The 15,124-nt window shown below is 35.5% G+C and overlaps 1 protein-coding gene across 1 annotated transcript in view; it reads left to right on the plus strand.

The window, feature by feature from the left end:
* The window catches only part of Ascc3 (activating signal cointegrator 1 complex subunit 3), a 380,520-nt gene that overhangs the window by 233,849 nt on the left and 131,547 nt on the right, over positions 1 to 15,124 (plus strand). The window contains exons 18-24 of the mRNA XM_045155316.1: positions 681 to 845; positions 3,463 to 3,549; positions 4,389 to 4,565; positions 7,828 to 8,053; positions 10,178 to 10,332; positions 13,207 to 13,305; positions 14,544 to 14,712. Coding sequence (XP_045011251.1) covers positions 681 to 845; positions 3,463 to 3,549; positions 4,389 to 4,565; positions 7,828 to 8,053; positions 10,178 to 10,332; positions 13,207 to 13,305; positions 14,544 to 14,712 — 1,078 coding nt within the window. The remainder of the gene's footprint in view (positions 1 to 680; positions 846 to 3,462; positions 3,550 to 4,388; positions 4,566 to 7,827; positions 8,054 to 10,177; positions 10,333 to 13,206; positions 13,306 to 14,543; positions 14,713 to 15,124) is intronic.

Here is a 15,124-nt window from a genome sequence, read left to right on the forward strand (position 1 = left end):
ATACATATGTTATCAAAATAGTTACAGAATAAGGGTTTTCTTTCATTTTCCATTTTCTTATGGAGTAGATTTTACCATGGGGAAACTGGGACTTAAGGCTGGGGAGGGCGCAACAGGTAGGAACAGCAATTAGTTCTGATGCTTCTAATGCAAGTAAGTATCAAAAGATGTATTCCACAAGGGAATACAATTATCATGTTTTAAATAAAGTAAATTTGGGGCTGGGGAGATGGCTCAATAGATACAGACCCCCGGAACTCTCATAAATGCCAAGTATGCCTGTAATCTCCGAGCTCAGGAAGTGGGTGCATGTCATTCCTGGAACAAGCTAATGAGTTGAACTAGCTGAATTGTTGAGCTCTGTTCAAGAGAGACATCCTGCCTCAGCAAATAAGGTGTACTGTGGTTGAGGAAGACATGCAACATCAACCTCTTGCCTCTGCATGCATGTACACACACACATACACACAGATATTCTTGTGCACCCCCACATATACATACAGAATAAATGTGTAAATAAACTTAAGAAAAAGTATAAAACATCAAGAAAATATTTTAATTTCCTTAAATAGATGTATGTTTGTAAGTGTGACTGTAAACAGTTCAAGTATTTTCTGCAAGTGCCTTTAACCACTGAACCATCTTCCCAGCCTCAAAGTGTTTCTGTTTCTTTCCTGTAGATTGACCCAACATTAAGAAAGCATCGAGAACAGTTGGTTATTGAAGTTGGGCGAAAATTGGACAAAGCACAGATGATTCGTTTTGAAGAACGAACTGGATATTTTTCCTCCACTGATTTGGGGAGAACTGCCAGCCACTACTATATTAAATACAGCACCATTGAGGTAATATATGGAGTGGAACAAATGCATGTACAGATTTGTTTCTTTTTATATGCAAATAATTTCTAGACTTCAAATATATTGACAATTCAAAATAACTAAATCAACTTATATTTAATGTATATGACCTCAGTGAAGTCAAGGTAAAAATACAGCTCTGCCAACCTGTCCAACGAACATGTTACAAGCAATAAATAGACTCACTCCTAAAACAGTAGTAACATGTTGCTGAATCATCTAGAATGAATGTGTGAATGCAAGTGGAAAGTGATGGTCTAATGACACTCTTGGATATACAGTTGAGAAATTATTTTCATTTCACTAAGTTCCACTGAGTATAGGTGAAATAATAAATCCCAGGCTTGCCTAACTGGCAATATGTGAATCTTGAAATAACATTGTGACCACATGATTGTAACTTGGCTTGTTACATTTGTTTAGTTTTGTTTTATTTTCTTTTGGTTTTTTTGAGATGAGGAGATATGCTTTGCTGCCCTGACAAGTCTCATAACTCCTGAGTTCAAGAGATTCTCCTGCCTCATCCTCCTAAGTACTGACATTCTAGGCATGTGCCACCATGCCCATTATCTATTTTACGTGTCTTTTGAAATGATCTTGCATAGAGTGACATTCCACCTTCATATTTACATTTTTTATTTTTTAAATTTATTTTTATTATATAGTATGAAAATAATCACATGTTGGTACCATCCTTTCCCTCCCCCTACCCGTTTTCTGAAGAGGCCTTCCTTATTGGGGATGCAGGTCAACCCCACGAGAATTGTGGGTCATACATTATGGGGGCAGCAGTCAGTTATGGTGGGGAGGCAATGTCTCTGTGCTCAATGTCCCAACTTGTGGCTCTAACGGTCTTTCTGCCCCCTCTAATGCAAAATTCTCTGAGCCATGCAGGAATTATTTTAACTCTACTTCAGTGTTAGGCACTTAGGAGCCTCTGGATCTCTGGTTTGGTAGTTGTTGAGTATCCTCAGTATTTTATCTCCCTCACCTTGTGCTGGAATCAGATACACTAAGAAAGCTGCACTTGCCCATTTCTCCAGTTCCTGTGTGGTTTCAGCTTGGGCCAGGGTGGATTGTGCTGGGTTGTTTATCTCCTCAGGTTCAGCTCCCACCTGAAAAAGAGAACTAGATTCCCAATGGAGAGTGAAGTCAGCACCTACTAAATGGGATAACCATTACTAATTTAGAGAGAATTTAAAGGGTGTAGAACCTCTTATAGCCCAAGATTAGTGAGCTTGACAATGACAAGCAGAATCATTATCTTCATACGATTCTGACTTGTTTCCCATTTCCAGATATGGTTTACTTTCCACTGAGCAGATAGATCTGTTAGCCAATCCTAGAGCAGTTGGTTACTCATCATGGCTGTGTGCCACTATTGCACTTGTGTGAGCATCACGTCAGGTTGTTTGCTTCTGAGTAGCTTAGACTTTGAGTTGCTCAGACAGATATTGGCCACTTTCCCCTAATAGTTCATGTAGCGCCTTCTAGCACTAGATTTGTTTTTTTGAGAGAAAGACACAGATAGAGAAAGAGAGAGAGAGAATGGGTGCACAAGTGCCTCTAGTCGCTGCAAATGAGCTCCAAGTGCATGCACCACCTTGTGCATCTAGTTTATGTGGGTCCTAGGTATTTGAGCCCGGGTCTGTTGGCTTTGCAGACAAGCACCTTAATCGCTAAGCTATCTCTCCAGCCCAGTATTTACATTTTTAAAAGCATACATATATCTTTTATGTGTGTGTACATATGTATGTCAGCAAGTGGGGAAAAGTAACGGTGATTACCTGTGAGGATAAGACTTAATTTTGAAGACAGAAATGAAGAAAGGTATTTTTTTTCTACCATTTACTTTATTTACAGGTAGCATTAATAAATTTTTTCTTGTAGTCTTTTTTCATAAATGTTTTCAATGCAGTGTTAGAAAGCATTCAAGTGAGATTTCCTCACACATATAAAAGCTCAGCTTCTGTCACATTTGGCTTTGTGCTCTTCCAGTGTTTGCTTAACCTATGATCTGGTGATCCTTAAACCCAACATCATCTTTTTAGTCCTTTCATCACCTCAACATCTGCTAACTTTCCTCATCTGTCCATTTGTTTGTGTACTGCTACCAAACCATGTCCTAAATCTGTTTACAATTCTTTTTCCAAAAGACTAGTCCAACTTTACCTTTGTGTTCCTTTGATATGATTCTGATAAAGCTTTCTTTTTATATGCCTTAATATCAATATTTTGAAAATCTTCAGATTACATTATTTTCTAGTCATGTCTCTCTAGATTTTATATCTCATCAATGTAAGATCAGTGAATGGCCTATATTTCCATAGCCCAGGCCAAAAATTATTTTCTGGACATCTCATGTAGATTTTAGGTAATGACTGATTTTATCCACTTTAAAAGGCCCAAAGTTTTAGGAGTATTTTTTAGCCTTTGGTTAATATGACATTTATAAAGCAAGGGTATGGAATATTGTGCCACCAACAAGGGAATTCTCTAGGACTCCAATGTTCTCTAGCCTGTGTTATTAATAGCATCTTTATAGGTTGTAACTTAAAATATCTTACTGGACTTTTAATTAAATTTAATTAAATTTTGACAGACATTTAATGAACTCTTTGATGCTCACAAAACAGAAGGTGATATTTTTGCTATCGTCTCCAAAGCAGAAGAATTTGATCAAATTAAGGTAAGATTGCTTTGAGGTTAGAATCAAATGTTATAAGATATAAATACATCCACTCATTTGTATAAGCTTACAACTAATGGTTATTTCTGATATAACATAAACAAAATAGCACATTGCATTTAGGGTATCAGGAGTGTTCTTCGATTTATCAGCAGTGTCCACCATCCTAGAATATAATTTCATACCTTACATCATTCTTTGCTTTTACCCAACATGATTTTGTAGATTCTGCAGTAATGGAACTACTGCATATAATATATATAATTTATGTTATTTGAAATGTTAAATTCACTGAAGAAAATATAAGATGCATGCATGATTCAAATTTAGATTTGAATATTTCTGTATTACCTATATTTTAATTTAATCTCATTAACAGTAAAAAACTATAATACCTTATGATATAGTACTTCACATCTTTAAGCCATGAATGTGTTATACCTTATAAAAATATATGACAGTAATGAATGCATTTGAAGTTAATCAAGTTTCCCTAATCCAGTTGGACAGAGGTTTCACTCTGGTCAAATAAAAACTGAAATCTCATCAATTGAAGGATGATAAGGTCAAATCATTGAATTTTTGTAGCATATCACATTTTTATATGTCAATGGCAACTTTAATATTGGTGATAAATAATAAAATGTAATTGTATCAGCTTCAAGATAGTTTTATATTTTACTTCTCCTGTGGGAAATTACTAATTCTAACTATATAAAAGTAAAATAATGCTTTGTATTAAGTGGAACCTTTTACAAACATAGAATGAAGTTTAGTTCAATGAGAAAATTTTCAGTAAGTCAACCCAAATATTGCTATAAAAACATTAAATCTTTCAGGTCAGAGAAGAAGAAATAGAGGAGTTAGATGCTTTATTAAATAATTTCTGTGAACTCTCAGCTCCTGGAGGTGTAGAAAATAGTTATGGAAAAATAAACATCTTGCTTCAAACTTACATCAGTCGAGGAGAAATGGACAGTTTTTCCCTAATATCAGATTCAGCATATGTTGCACAGGTAAGATCCTATTCCTATCCCATTTTTCATCTTTGCTCATCTTTAGAAATTACTGAATTAATTCCTGTTTCAATAACAGTATGTTGCTTTGTAAAATGTACCAATCACTATATTGTCCTAGAACTGGATCCATCCATTTTTATAGTTATATGCAATCTATTCTCATGTCTAAACTGAAACTTGACTTGGCTTATCACAAACTATTAGATAAGAGTTAATAAATATATTTCATACTATATGTTCAGTATGACCAGTCTCTAATTTATGGAAATAATCTCCTCTACTATTAATACTTAAAAATGGAGAACTGAGGGGTTGAAGAGATGGCTCAGCAGTCAAAGACACTTGCTTGCAAAGCCTGATAGCCCAGGTTTGATTTCCCAGTGCTCATATAAATCCAGATGCCCAAAATGATGCATTCCTCCTTTGCAATGGTAAGAGTCCCTGGTTCACCCATTATCAGTCACTCTCTTTCAGTCTGCCTCTTTCTCTCTCTCTTTCTCTCTTAAATAAATTTTAAAAAGAAGCAGAGAACTGAAAGAAAATTACTCCCTAAACTATAGCTCATTTATACCCTTAAAAATGCTGGTATAGGGCTGGAGAGTTGGCTTAGTGGTTAAGGCATTTGCTGCAAAGCCAAAGGACCTTGGTTCAATTCCCCAGGACCCACAAAAGCCAGATGCTCAAGGTGGCACATGCATCTGGAGTCTGTTTGCAATGGCTAGAGATCCTGGAATGCTCTTTCTCTTTCTCTTTCTCTTTCTCTTTCTCTTTCTCTTTCTCTTTCTCTTTCTCTTTCTCTTTCTCTCTGCTTCTTTCACTGTCTCTGCTTCTTTCTCTTGCTCTCTCAAAGAAATAAAGAAAAAGAAAATTTTAAAAAATATATTTTAAAAATATGCTGGTATAAAATGTTTATATGCTTATGTTTTTGCTTTCAACCCCTTGTGAATTAAAATAGCTAAGTTTTCTCATTTTTCCTTTCACCTTTCAAACAGACACAGATTTTAAAAATAAAATATGTTCTTTACCTTTCAAGAATACATTTTAAAATTTTTACTCAGTAATAACTCCCTTAAGGCATTTCTCCCTTAAGTCAAGATAAAATTAAGTCTACTATAGAATATGTGATTTCTCTTACTGTATGTAATTTTGTTGAAAGACTTTATATAGGAAAAATAGGACTTGTGTGAATAAATTATTAGTAGTATCTATAAATATCCAGGAGTATTCAACATAGCTACAAACATTAAATATCTGTAAATATAAACACAGATACATCAGTAAGTAGTTAACTCAATCACTATAGCATGAAAGTAGATGGTGGTCTTATGAGTTCTATGATGTGAACATAGATGTAGTTAACATATTTATGCATTTGCCAAACCTTACAGCTTTAGTAGGAATCAAGGTTTCTAACTTCCTTTTATATTTTTTCTAAAATGCAGTGCTTTTATTTATATTTTATTGAAAAGGTTAATATTTATATGAAAGGGAAAGATTTACTGGGTTCTAGATGAATAATCTAGAAAATTTGTACCTGATTTGAGATTATGAAGATAGTATTCGAGACTGACATAGGAGTAACTTTGCATTATTAAACTTAAAATTGCCTTCATGATTGGTGTCCAGGACATCAACCTGCGATTTAAATAGCTGGTATGGTTTTAACATCCTAGAATGCACTAGATAAACTTGAATTTATTGTCATTTTGGTTAGCGCCATCACTAATTTCACACATACACACACTGTTGATGCAATGTTTTCAGCTTTTTTTCTCTGTATTTCTTAAACTTCTATCAGTATGTAAGATAATCCCTTAGCTGAACTAGTTTAGAATTTTATTTTTAAAGCCATTCTTACCATCTCTAGACATTGCAGGCTAGAGATTTTGATCATTACCCCCCAATTTTTTTATTTTTATTGATTAAAATATGCTGTTTGTGTGATTTATCCCTCTACTTCTTTTATTTTTAAGAATTATTATAGCTTCTAAAATATAAAAATAATATCTCTGAAAATAATTGGTAATAAGAAGCTTTTATTTTTACAAGAACAAGTTAAAATGCTATTATATGATAGTTATAATCAAAATGCTCATTTTATTATCATTTTGTTGGTCTCAGTAGGACTTATTTCTATTATTTCTAATGAGAATAAAACTGTCCTCACAATTCTGACTAGCATTTTTGTGTGTCTAGTTCTGAAAAAAAAATAATAAAATTGCCAAAAGATAAATGTATATTTTTTAATAAAATACAAATTCCTTAACTCTTCTGGTAATTTTTTACATCATAATTATACTCTGGATCATCTGCTTGCCATTTGGAATATTTGCTGTTTTTAATCTATTATAAAGTTATTTAGCATCCTTCATTTTTTTTTCAAATAGAGAAGTCATTAGGTAATGAGAAATGTTTCTAAGCTCAGTATTATTTTTAAAAAGCAATCTTTAATAATGTAATCTGCAAAATTAATGACAAAAGGAAATGGGAAAAACAAATGAGGTGTGGTAATTTTGTGTTTTTTTGTTTTATCTTTCAATATATCTATTAATGAAGTTACCCTCAAACCACAGAACTTGAATTCATAGTTAAATTTGGAGCTATTTTTTTTTATTTCTGGCATTGAACAGAGGCTCTGCCACCAAGTAGCTGTGTAATGGTGGTCAGATTTCTGATCTCTCCAAGCCTACCTGTAAAGTCACAATATCAATACTATTCAAATGTAGTTGGTGTGGAAATTAGATGAAATAAATATGTAAAACTCTTTGTATTATTTGTGGGAAGCCATTGAGGTGGCCCATATTGGATAAATGCACCCATTTTCTTTGTCATCATTTTCTCATTAGTTTCTCTTCCTGACTGGTACCCAAAATCTTCATTTCTCGTCTTACCAATTTAATCAGTCTGTAATACCTTACGACCTGCCTCTCACATTCTAGTGGTTGGACAGCCCATGGCTACTTTGCCTGGCTTTTGTTTCTTCTTGCTTTGTTCCTGCTTAGAGGGTGTAAGGTAAGAATTTCCTCAGAACTTGAAAATAAAGCTGCCCTCTGAGAGTTTAGCAAGTGACATGTGAATGGTGTGACTAGTCTTATAATATCTAAAAATAATTGATTATTGGAAGAAAAAATGTTGCCCTACAGATCAGGGATACAATTTGGTTTGCCCTTCTTTGGAGAGGCTGAACTGAAATAATAAATTTATTGACATGTAAAACTACATTGAATTTGACTATAAGTCTTCCCCGTTTGTTCTTCAGAATGCAGCTAGAATTGTGCGTGCCCTTTTTGAAATTGCTCTGAGGAAACGTTGGCCTACTATGACCTACAGGCTCCTGAATCTTAGTAAAGTCATTGACAAGAGGCTTTGGGGTTGGGCTAGCCCTTTGAGACAATTTTCTGTGTTACCACCACACATTCTGACAAGATTAGAAGAGAAAAACCTTACTGTGGATAAGCTGAAAGACATGAGGAAGGATGAAATAGGTAAGAAGGAAGCAAAAATGCTTACACGTACTTACTTGTACAGATAAAATAATTTACTAGATGTAAAAATTTTCTGTATTTTCACATTAATCAAGATAACTCTTACCATGTTTATGAAATCATTCCAAATTTTATGAAGTTTCTTAACTGAATTAGCAATTGAAATGGAGTCAAATGCTTAAAATTTTTATGAATAGAATTGTAGCTCAAACATTTATTTGGTTTCAATAAGGTTTGTCATGTATGTCAGCAGTATTACCTTTAAACTTTATTTTTGGTGGCCGAGGGTATAGTGGTATGCTTACAAGACAAAGCCCTGCCAAAAATATAATTAATTAAATTAAAAATCTGTAAATATTACACTCTGCAGTTCAACAAAATCATAAGTGACCTTATTGCACACACAAACATACATGTTTAAACTCAGTTGGTATCGATGTTTACATGAAATTTGGGTTATTTTTCCACATAACACTGAGAGGGCATTTCCCCATTTTCATGAAGCCTACCACTATTCGGTAAAGATCTGTAATAAAAACAGGCAGCACTTTAATACTGAGTGGAATAGGCACTTGCACCTGAAGAGAGTTGGGCTCAAGTTGATAAAGGGCAGGTTACTGCTGCAAGAATTCTAAGATATGAAGAGAGGCTGAGATAATGATTGCATTGCAAAGGGAAAATGCTTCTTTTATCATAAAATGGACTGAAGGAATTATGCTTTTAAAAAGTTATGATTATTAACAAAGGAAGTTGGGAATGTATATAGTAATGAGTTTATTTTTCAAAATCAGGAATATCAACTTAATTTTCAAATTTGGTTAAGAATAAATCATTTTCATATATTAATGTGTGCTCTTAAAAAACATTTATGTTGGGCTGGAGAGATGGCTTAGCAGTTAAGCACTTGCTTGTGAAGCCTAAGGATCCCGGTTCGAGGCTCAACTCCCCTGGACCCATGTTAGCCAGATGCACAAGGGGGTGCACGTGTCTGGAGTTCATTTGCAGTGGCTGGAGGCCCTGGCATGCCCATTCTCTCTCTCTGTCTGTCTGCCTCTTACTCTCTCTGTCTGTTGCTCTCAAATAAATAAATAAACAAAAAAATATTAAAAAAAAATTTATGTTGAAGAGTCAAGGCATATAAAAACTTGGATACTATAAATTTTAATCTGTTTTCACTTAGTCAAACTAGTAAGTCATATTATTTGTATTGAATTACATTTGTTTTATGATAGCCTCAACCTTTGGTGCTTCCATATATATATAATTTTATGTGATTATTTTTAAAATATGCATAAGTAGTTAATTTAGTTCTAGAATGACTGTGTTTTACATCTGATTATTTTCTAGAGCTAAGTATGGATGGGTGGGTTGTGTTTGATTCCATAAGCACTTCTGTCATAATTACATAAGTCCTAAGTAAACCACGAATAAACCATTGGCTATTTTCTAAAATACTGTTTCAGTTATTATACCATAAATTAATTTGTGGTTCTGCTTATGGTTGCTTAAGTCCTACTGTTTCAGCAGTTTATGAACCCCATTAATACCTCTAGAAACCTTGATTCTTCTTTTCAGAGCTATGAATTGCTAATTCAACTTAACTATTACAAATTATTTAAACATGCTAGGTCAAACATGTCAGCTATTCTAGATAGCACATGTTGCAGTCAGGTTTGCATTGCTGGAAGAAATCACCCAACCAAGAGCACCTTGTGAGAAAAGAGGTTTATTTTGGCTTACAGGCTCGAGGTGAAGCCCCATGATGCCAGGGAAAACAACCACATGAGCAGAGGGTGGACATCACCCCCTGGCCAACATAAGGTGGACAATAGCCACAAGACAGTGTGCCAAACACTGGCAAAGGGTGAGTTGGCTATAACACCAATAAGGCCACCCCCAACAATGCACCCCCTCCAGGAGGCAATAACTCCCAAATCTCCATCAGCTGGGAACCTAGCATTCAGAACACCTAAGTTTATAGGGGACACCTGAATCAAACCACCATAGCACATTATAAACCAAACATTAAAATCACTTTCTCTCAAGTCCTTTTTACAAGTGAGATCTCAGTTTGTTTGTTTATTTGTTTGTTTTTTTTTCTGTGTCTGAATATTTTCCTTCTAGGTCACATTTTGCATCACGTGAATATTGGACTGAAGGTCAAGCAGTGTGTCCATCAGATTCCGTCTGTTACAATGGAGGCTTCCATTCAACCCATCACTCGTACTGTTCTTCGAGTGACACTCAGCATCCACCCTGATTTCACTTGGAATGATCAGGTAGAAGAGGAAATACTTAAGTTTGTGTGAAAACTAAAACATGTGTACTGCAGGTTCCATGTACTTCTTATATCTCTCCCCATGAACTATAGGAGACCCTATAAAGAATATATACTAACAAGTATTAAAAATATTATGGTGCTATTTGCTCTAATGTTTAAGAAAATACTGTATATCCAGGTGTGGTGGCACATGCCTTTAATCCCTGCACTTGTGAGGCAGAGGTAGGAGAATCACCATAAGTTCAAGGCTACCCTGAGACAACATAGTGAATTCCAGGTCAGCCTGGGCTAGAATGAGACCCTACCTCAAAAAAACAAACAAACAAACAAACAAACAAAAAATAATCTGGGGGGCGTGTGGGGCTGGAGAAGTAGCTTAGTACTTAAGGCCCTTGCCTGCAAAGCCAAAGGACCTCCATTCGATTTCCCAGCACCCATGTAAGCCACATGCACAAGATGGCACATGCATCTGGAGTTCACTTGCAGTGGCTGGAGGACCTGGCATACCCATTCATATTCTCTCTCCCTCCCTCCCTCTCTCTCTGTCTCTCTCTCTCCTTTCTCTCAAATAAGTAAATAAAAATAAAATATTTTTTAAAATGTAATCTGGTCAAGGATAGAAAACTAATTTTAAAAAACACTAAAAGTCCCCATAGTGTTTACATTCTTTCTGTCCCCTCTTCTGCAAAATTTCCCTGAGCCATGTTGGGTTAAGACGGACTGAGTGCATTGCAATTTACATCATGGATGGTTATCAGCGTATTGGGGCCAGTGGTGAAATGTAGTGGCTTGATTCAGGTGTTCCCTATAAACTTAGGTTTTTGAATGCTAGGTCCCAAGCTGATGTCAATTTGGAAATTAAAGCCTCCTGGAGGCAGTGTATTGTTGGGGGCAGGCTTATGTATGTTATAACCAGTTTCCCCATGCTGGTATTTGACACACTTTCCTCTTGCTGTTGTCCACCTGATGTTGGCCAGGGGGTGATGTCCACCTCTGCTCATTGCCATTGCCATTGTTTTCTCCTGCCATTATGGAGGGGAGTCTGTAAGCCAAAATAAACCTTTTCTTTGTTTTCCAAAAAAAAAAAAAATGTAATCTGGGCTTGGAGAGATGGCTTAGCAGTTAAGGCACTTGCCCTTGAAGCCTAAGGACCCAGGTTCCACTCCCTTGAACCGTAGTAATGCAGATGCACATGGTGGTCCATGTGTTTAGAGTTTGTTTGCAGAAGATAGAGGCACACCCGTTTTCCCTCTCTCTTCTCCCATAAGTAAATAAATTTGAGAGTTAAAGAAAAAGGGGTGGTACAGGAGAGATGGCTTAGTGACTAAGCTCTTGCCTGTGAAGCCTAAGGACCCCAATTTGAGGCACCATTCCCCAGGACCCACGTATGCCAGATGCATAAGGGGGTGCATATGCCTGGAATTTGTTTTAATGGCTGGAGTTCCTGGTGTGCCCATTCTCTCTCTTTCTCCCTCTCTCTCTGCCTCTTTCTCTCTCTGTCTGTCACTCTCAAATAAATAAATAAAAATAAACAATAATAATAATAATAATCTACTTAGTTCTTGTAACATCTAGGAAATTTAAAATTTCAACATTGAACAATATTTCAGTGGATTCAACTCCTTAAAAGATTTTGCTATGTCAGTTCCATATTTATTAATGGTCTCCATGTAATCATCATTTTTCTCATTCCTTCCCCTGTCATTTTAGATTTGAAAAATTCAAGATTTTTAAATCTTTATGTCTGTCAGGCTTCTATTCCCTCATCTTCCTTAACATTCAGCAGTTAGAGAAGTATTCTACATTCTTTCCTTGCTGCTGCACTCTTTCTTTCTTTCTTATATTACTGCCTCAGTGGTAACCAAGGTTGCTATTAGCCATAGCAGAGATTTCTTGTCTTCTCTCAACATTGAACACATCATTCTTCCACAAAATGTCCTCCTCTGGTTGCTGTCAATTACTGTTGTGTTTTTTTCTTTTAATTACTCCTTTTTTATCTTTTCTCCCTTCAAAACATATATGTAATAATATATTACCTATACAATAAAAGGTCCATCTCCAAAGCCTAGACAATAGATGTCTGCATCTATTGTCAGGAGAATGCCATGAATTGATTAGCTGAAGAAAATCAGAATTAAGGCTGGAGAGATGGCTCAGCAGTTAAGACACTTGGCCTGTAAAACCTAGTGACCCAGTTCAGTTCCCTAGTACCCATGTTCAGCCAGATGGACAAAGTAGCACATGAATCTGGAGTTGCTTTGCAGAAGTTGGAGGCCCTGGCATGCCCATCCTATGTGCCTGTCTTTCTTCTACCTCTCTCTGCTTACAAACAAATGAACAAGTAAGTAAATGAATGGAAGAAAAATAAAGCTAAAAAAATAAGAAAATCAGAATTATCTCAGAGTTTGGGCCACCTTCTCCTAAGTCACATTAAGTAGAAATGAGCACTTCAGAAGATTTGGCCTTATAAGGAATATAGAGTGAGCTTGGAATGGCTAAACAAAATATCATGTCTATCCAGTACACTATTATTTGACAACTCAACAAGAGTGAAGTACTAATATATGCTGAAAGGTTGAGAATGGGGTATGGACAAAGCTTGTCATAAAAAACACTTATATAATTGTGTTTATGTCCTGAACAGGCAAAGCTATAGTGAGTTTTATTACTGATCAATACAGCTGATGAAAATGTTCTAAAAATCAATTCTCTTGGTGGTTGTACAGCTTACTAAATGTATTATTGTAGTGTTAGTCACACTTTAAATGTGTAAGCTTATTCATTTTATATCAGGAGTTGTTAAAGCAAGGAATTGTGGAAGGTATCTCTTGAGGTATGATGTTTGAGCACTGTGATGCTACTTTTCTACTAGGTCCACGGAACAGTAGGAGAGCCCTGGTGGATTTGGGTAGAAGATCCTACAAATGACCATATTTATCATTCAGAGTATTTTCTAGCTCTTAAAAAACAGGTAAGAATTTATTCTGTGTGTACATTCCCTCAAGTCAGTGTTATTATAGTTGGAGAAGTAATTATTGTCTTGATCATAGTTTAAGTCCTGGCCCACAGAGATATGGAATGTGTAAAGGAAGAAGGTACATAATCATGTCATGCATAAAGCATTAAGAGCCTTAAGTCACATAGTGAGAAAATAAAATCTAAGCCAGGCATGGTGGTGTACACACCTTTAATCCCAGTACTCAGGAGGCAGAAGCAGGAGGATCACTGTGAGTTCAAGACCAGCCTGGAGTTACAGAGTGAGTTCCAGGTCATCCTAAGCTAGCCTCAAAAATAAATAACAAATAAATAAATAATTTGTATAAATTAACTAAGTCACCATTTATAAAAAGACTTCAGTCTTCAGCCACCCTACCCTGAATGCATCTCATCTCATCTGAGGTCTTTGTTCTTGCTACATTGTTTTTATTCATACTTCATTTGTAATTTTACTTTCTGTCAAGGCAAAACAAGCTTTAGGCTAAAAGGCCTGGGTGGACATCCCTAAAATTCCATAGCAATATTTTATTTTCACTGTATATGTCCTCATAGTAACCTTTTCTAGATTGCAAATGATTCTGATATTCCACTTAAAGTACTAACAGCACTTAAAGATCTAACTTTTAAATATTTTTTGGTTCATTTTTACTTATTTATTTGAGAGAGAAAGAGGCAGATAGATAGAGAGAATGGGCATGCCAGGGCTTCCAGCCACTGCAAACAGACTCCAGACGCGTGTGCCCCCTTGTGCATCTGGCTAATGTGGGTCCTGGGTAATTGAGCCTTGAACTGGAGTCCTTAGCCTCTACAGGCAAGTGCTTAACCACTAAGCCATCTCTCCAGCCCTAAACTTTTAAATAAATAATAAAATGGTAGTTAGAATTTTTAAAGATCATGAAGTTAAATAATTAAGTGAATAATTTTATAATAATAATAATTTTTAAGTGAGTAATTTTATGTTGAGTAAACTGATTGGTGATAATACAGATCTGTAAATAGTATAAAAATATAAATTTTACCATCTGTTATATAAGGTATTCTCAGAAGGGACATTTCCATAAATTTGAAGGACTTCAATAGCGCACCTACTTTGAAATTGAAGATACTTTTCTTTCAGTACATCTTTGGTACATACTGGCATCTTAACAATAGACTTCCAAGACCTTTATAATATTAGAGCACTCATTTATATCATACTTCATTTCACACTAGGTCATTAGTAAAGAACCTCAACTGCTGGTGTTTACAATCCCTATTTTTGAGCCTTTACCTTCTCAGTATTACATCCGTGCGGTATCTGATAGATGGCTAGGAGCTGAGGCTGTTTGTATCATCAACTTTCAACATCTGATTCTACCAGAGAGACATCCTCCCCATACAGGTAACATATCAAATATGAATTTAAATCATTAATTTCAACAATTTGTTTTAAGGTGGAAAGGTTGTGATGGCTAAAAGTTATTTTATCCTGAATCAAAATTCAACTTACTTGGCAAGGTAGTTTGTAAGGATGCTATTCAGAGAAAAATCTGCATAGATATTGTATTGAGTCTAATTTGAGGCCTTAAATTTTATTTCTTTGAGTTCTAAAAGCATGAAAACAAGCTTAGGCCAATTGTGATAGATGTAGTACCGAAGTACTATTTCTGTGTCTTTGTGCCTTCCTCTACTCCTGCATGTAAAAGCACCACTATATCTGTTTCCATTTTCATTACAAATTACACTTGTCATCTAATATGTGTTCTCTGAAACAGCTGAGGTATCCTTTTGTCCTTGTACTATTCCAGCTTACT

The sequence above is a fragment of the Jaculus jaculus genome, chromosome 7 (assembly GCF_020740685.1).
Source record: "Jaculus jaculus isolate mJacJac1 chromosome 7, mJacJac1.mat.Y.cur, whole genome shotgun sequence".
Classification (NCBI taxonomy): domain Eukaryota; kingdom Metazoa; phylum Chordata; class Mammalia; order Rodentia; family Dipodidae; genus Jaculus; species Jaculus jaculus.